Source organism: Monodon monoceros, unplaced genomic scaffold, assembly GCF_005190385.1.
Source record: "Monodon monoceros isolate NGI ecotype Baffin Bay Population unplaced genomic scaffold, NGI_Narwhal_1 Super_Scaffold_18, whole genome shotgun sequence".
NCBI classification, from domain to species: Eukaryota; Metazoa; Chordata; class Mammalia; order Artiodactyla; family Monodontidae; genus Monodon; species Monodon monoceros.
The window spans coordinates 106265613-106270563 of NW_021703774.1; the positions used below are offsets into that span (position 1 = coordinate 106265613).

The following is a 4951-nucleotide window of genomic DNA, read 5'->3' on the forward strand; positions in this document are numbered from 1 at the left end:
TTGTGCTTTGTACAATGCCTGGTGTTCAATACATGTTTTTAAAACAGATTACTCTAAATTCCAAGATTTTTTTTCTACTGAAGATATAAAAGCAATCATTGTTAGATTTTTAGAGGTTAGTTCCCTGCTCTATCCCAAGCACCTGGAACAGTTCCTGGTACAAAGTAGGTACTCAGTAAATCCTGTTTCAATGATAGAATGCATAAGCTAGATAGTCCCCAATGGTTTTGAACATTCTCTAAAAATACTGAATGCCATAAACTCAGATATTAGGTAAATATTTCTTTATTAAATGATTAATTCCATAAATAAATTCTTTTCACTGAATATAAAATTAAAATCATTTACAAATTATTCCAGTATTACATTTCCCCTCCCTCCCCGAAAGCTACATTTTGATAAATAAAAACATTCAGTCTTAAAACACCTGATTTCTGTTTGCAATTTAGAGGGCAGATAGCTGCCTCTCATGGACACTCACAGAGTGTCACCTTCTGGAAGGGATGGACCCCCCCTCCCATTTACTTCTGTCAAACGATGGAGTCTTTAAGTGTCCAACTAATCTTATTACCTTTTACAACTGTAAAACCGAAATGGAAAAAGCCTAGAGAAAAATACGCTTACCAAATAATTTACAAACAGAAAACAGAACGTCATCAACACCACAAGCTCCAAAATGAAGCAGTAACGTGTGCTCCAATATTATGAAGCAAAGTATTCTCCAATTGCGGCTGCATTAGTGTCCATGTGCACCAGCACACCTGGCAGTTTCGAAATACCTTAATACTACTCAAGAATGAGCAGTGCATCCCTTCTACAATGAGTCCCTTCAGCCCGCCGCCCCCACCCACGCCTCCATGATGCTGACACTCTTCTCTCCCCACTTTGTCCGCCCTCGTGCTGGAAAACGCAGGTAGCATTTAGTCCCTAAATTTGTGAATGTCATTGAACAGTCTGTAGAAGGGAAAGGCTGCCTCGTTGGCATGTGGGCAGTTGTAGTTGCATCTGCAGGACTGGATCATCATGACGTTCTTGGAAAACGTCTCCCCATCTTCGCAGCGGAACCGCATCTTCACAGTCCTGGTCTGCTGAGGCGTGCAGCAGCGGCCATCCACGCAGGAACCGCAGTACTTGGGCCGGTATTTCTTCATACTCGAACATCCAGCGTAAGTAAACTTGACCGGTTCAGGGGATTTCTTGGTCTTGCTGCATTTCTTGCCCTTCTGTAAGAAAGAGAAGAGAAGGGAAGTTAGTGTTTCTCTTTCTTGGAAGAGATGCTCCCATCTCACCCAGGGGACCAGTCTACACGGCACCGCAGGCACTTACTTTCAGGCTGCTGTACACTGGCTGTCCACAAGGCCGCACTTCACAGATCCGGGTTTCCTTCAGCAGGCGGCATTCAGGGTTGTCATTGGTAACGCGTGTGGAGATACCAGTTCCACAGGTTTTTGAGCATTGGGACCACGAAGTCGTTTGGACGATACATTTCTGGCCATGTGAAGAAGGGCTGTACAGAATGCGAGGTTCCATTCCAAAAACTAGAGGGACAAACAAGAGGGATGATTCCTCAGAGGCATACCGACACAAACAGATTCAGGTTCTCATTTCTCTGAAGTTTCAAACTAGGAATGCGTTTCAGTACACTGTCTCAGTCTTCACTTACCGGGGAGCCGCTTCAGGGAGCCGCCTTTTCCAATTGCAATTAATTCATTGTTTCTCGTTAACTCCACCTCCGAGGCATCGAAGGCCAGCTCCTTGCCCAGGAGGCCGTCCCTGTCGTCCATGGGGTCCTTGGCACCATTCTCGTCGCAGACCCACTCCTCACAGCACTGCCCGGTAACTTTGACCAGCTGGGGGTTGGGACAGCCCAAGCTTGGGAGAGAGAGTTCTTGGGGACACAGAGGAATGCAGCCCACGGCGCCGTCAATACATGTGCACTGATGTTTACAGTTGGGCTGGAAACTTTCCCCATTCTGGTAGATTCTGGAGTTATATTCACAGGGTCTGCCCTCTGACTGAGCTACAAAGAGCACCAAAAAGGAAAGGGAGAAGAGAATAAAGTTAAGATTCCGTACGACGGCCTGAAACTCGGACATATTTTCTGCTGTTAAATTCAATTGATGGTAAAGTTTCCTATGATTCCCCGGAGACTCCAGAGCAGAACAATAAGTTAGTCAGGAATCAGTTTTCCGTATGCGCTTTTCGTTGGGCCCAGACACACTGAATTGCATTCCAGACTGCTGAAATCATGTGCCTTTCTGCCAAGCTACCAACAACAAAGCATCACCATACATGGTCGCAAAATTACTAAACTTCTGGACTACGGGGACTATTCTTTTTTTAAAGGGGCCAAACCACAAGCATCTTACCTCTGCAGATCCCCTTCAGAGCGGTGGAGCTGGCGCCGAAGTTGCATTCCAGCCCCTTGGTGTGGTCGCAGGGCTGCGTTTTGCTGCAGTCCTCGTTGAGCTGCTTGGCGCAGACCTTACAGCAGCCGCAGGCGTCCCGGACCAGCCCGACTCCCGGGGCGCACTTGGGCGCCTCCAGGGGGCAGTGGCAGGCGGCGGGGCAGGTGGAGAGAGCCTGGAAGGGGGAGAGGACACGTGTGAGGCTCGGCGCGGTGCGCAGGAAGGACGCCCCGGGAAGGGACGGGGGTGTCTGACCCGGGCGGCAGGGGGTCTCTGATTCCCGTCCAGCCCGGCCACCCCGGGCGGCTGCGTACGCCGGGAGGGCCCCCCGGCACGTCTTCAGGGCGGGCTTAAAGAAAGAGCTCCCCCGAAACGCCCCGCCGAACTTCCGAGTCTAGCTTTTCCGGTCACAGGCCATCTGGGGAAAGGCGAAGGGGCTGCTAGAGCGGACGGGGAAGCGGTGGCCAAAGAACTCACCAGCCTGGCCAAGTGGAGAAGGGTGACGGCGAGGGCGAGCGTCCTGGCGGTGCTGGAGCTCATCGTGGCGCGCAGGAGGGGTCCGGACGAGCGCGGAGGCAAAGACGCCGACACACCGGTGCGTAGCGGCCGGGCCGGCGCGGCTGGGGCGGTGGGCCGGGCTGTGGGCCGGGCGGCGGGGAGGCGAGAGCCAGGCAGGCGAGCGGGCTACGGGCGTCCTCCTCTCGAGGTCCTTGCCGGGGAGGGACGGAAGGCGCGGATGCTGCTCGGGGGCGCTCTCGCTCGCGGTCTGCCCCAGCGCCCAGAGCCCGCCTTTTATATGGGCCGGCCGCGGCGCCGCGTGTTGCAGTGACGTCGGCTCTGTCTGCGCGTTCCAGAATTCTCAAACATCTCAGGAATGCTGGTTGGCGCGGGCTCCTGCCAAGCGCCTCCCCTGGCTCCGTTGCACTTTTTTTTTTTTTTTTGTCCTGGACCCGTCAAGAAAACAATCTTCCGTTTTTTCCACTTTAAATAACGACTTCTATTGGGGAGGGCTCTTCTTGGAGTGATGGTGGTGATGGAGGTGGAAGGGCCGAGGGGGGCGAGTTCAGAACTTTGCCTGGACTGGGAGGGTGGGAGGACCTGGAGGGAGGAACAAAAGTCGTTTTGTTTGGTGATGCCGAGTTGATTGGGCAGCCTTGGAACCCCTCACCCAGGAAGGCAGCGAACTGTTTGCTTGTTTACAGCGAAGGTGAGAGTCAAGTTATCTATTGAGAGAGGCGAACGGGGAGGGAGAGTGTCTGGGAGCCAGGAATCTATCTGAGGACTTCATAGAAGCGTGCTCGGATCAAGTCCCAAATCTTTGGCATGGTGTTTATTGGACAAGTGAAGTGTATTGCAAATTAATACCCGAGGTGGCATTTATGAATGAGAAGGGGAAAAAAAAAATCAACTTCCCCCATCGTCTGGCAGATTCCCAGGCAGAGGTCTTCCCCCGTCCCCCCCCCCCCCCCCCGCCCCCTCCGCTTTTTGGTATGTCGTACTTGTTTGTTTTTGGAGGTTCCCACTTTAGTTCCAGCCCACTGCCTGGGTTGGAAGTCCGAGAGGAAACGAACGCAGGGAGCTCTCTGGGAGGCGGACTTACACTTCCTCACGGATGCGGGAGACTGGGTAAGCCCTTCCAGGCTCCCTCCGCGGGCGGGAGGCGACGCTAACTAAGCAGCCAGCCAGCAGCGGAGGGGACCACCGTGGAGTGATTTGTATTGAGATCATCACCTGTATATACTGCAAAACCAAACCAGATTCCAGCACCATTGTGCCCAGTGGATCTCTGGAAAAAGCAGACTCCTTGACGCTGAAAGTTTTGCGGGGCTTTTTAACTCCTTTCCTTGGGACTATTTAGAAGCCTCCCATTTCAAGTGAATTGCAATGCTTTGCTCTCTAAGTAAAGAAAAATAAGAGATTTAGGATGTAATATTCTGTAGTAAAAAAAAAAAAAAGAGGTTAGCAATTTTAAGGTCCAATTCTACCCTATTCTACCAGCAACACATTCAGTAGAAGACCTCCTACAAAACAAGTTACTTGAACTTCAAATACCGTTAGTGTGATGGACAAATCTTCCCTCAAAGTTTAAAAAACTATCTTCTTGTGTAACTTTCATAAAAACATACACAGTAATTATGCCAGTTTCCCTTATATGTGCTCTGGGAGAAATCCTTGTCCTTTGCGATGTTTAGGGCTGTTCAGTCTAAATGACTGAGAAGTCTTGCTGAAGAAGGCCTTCAGTGTGACTTTTCTGTGAATGACTCTAATGAACACAATAAGAAGCTATTGCAATGAAAACACTCTCCAATGGAGAGAACCGTGGCAGGAAAGAGTTAAGTTTCATTCATTCAAAAGTGCTCTTCCAGAAGTCTAAGAAGCTGTTACTAGAGGGAGCAGGATGTCTAAGGTTTGGTTGGAGGCATGTGGGGTGGGGAGCTTACTTTTCAAGACAATAGACTGTCAGGTGTTCTAGGCCCTGCATCCTGCCCAAGCCAATTCATCAGTTATTATTTAGAAAACGGTTTTGTTGTGTTCCTGTGTCA

General features: G+C 50.5%; 1 protein-coding gene across 1 annotated transcript; it reads right to left on the bottom strand.

The window, feature by feature from the left end:
* Window positions 1-267: 267 nt before the first annotated feature.
* On the bottom strand, window positions 268-3176 carry CCN1 (cellular communication network factor 1). Its single transcript, XM_029230565.1, has 5 exons — window positions 2886-3176; window positions 2370-2583; window positions 1664-2020; window positions 1327-1538; window positions 268-1223 (listed from the first exon to the last, which is right to left on the bottom strand). The coding sequence occupies exons 1-5, from the start codon at window positions 2946-2948 to the stop codon at window positions 921-923; spliced, it is 1149 nt and encodes a 382-aa protein (XP_029086398.1). The 5' UTR covers window positions 2949-3176; the 3' UTR covers window positions 268-920.
* Between the last annotated feature and the right edge of the window lie 1775 nt (window positions 3177-4951).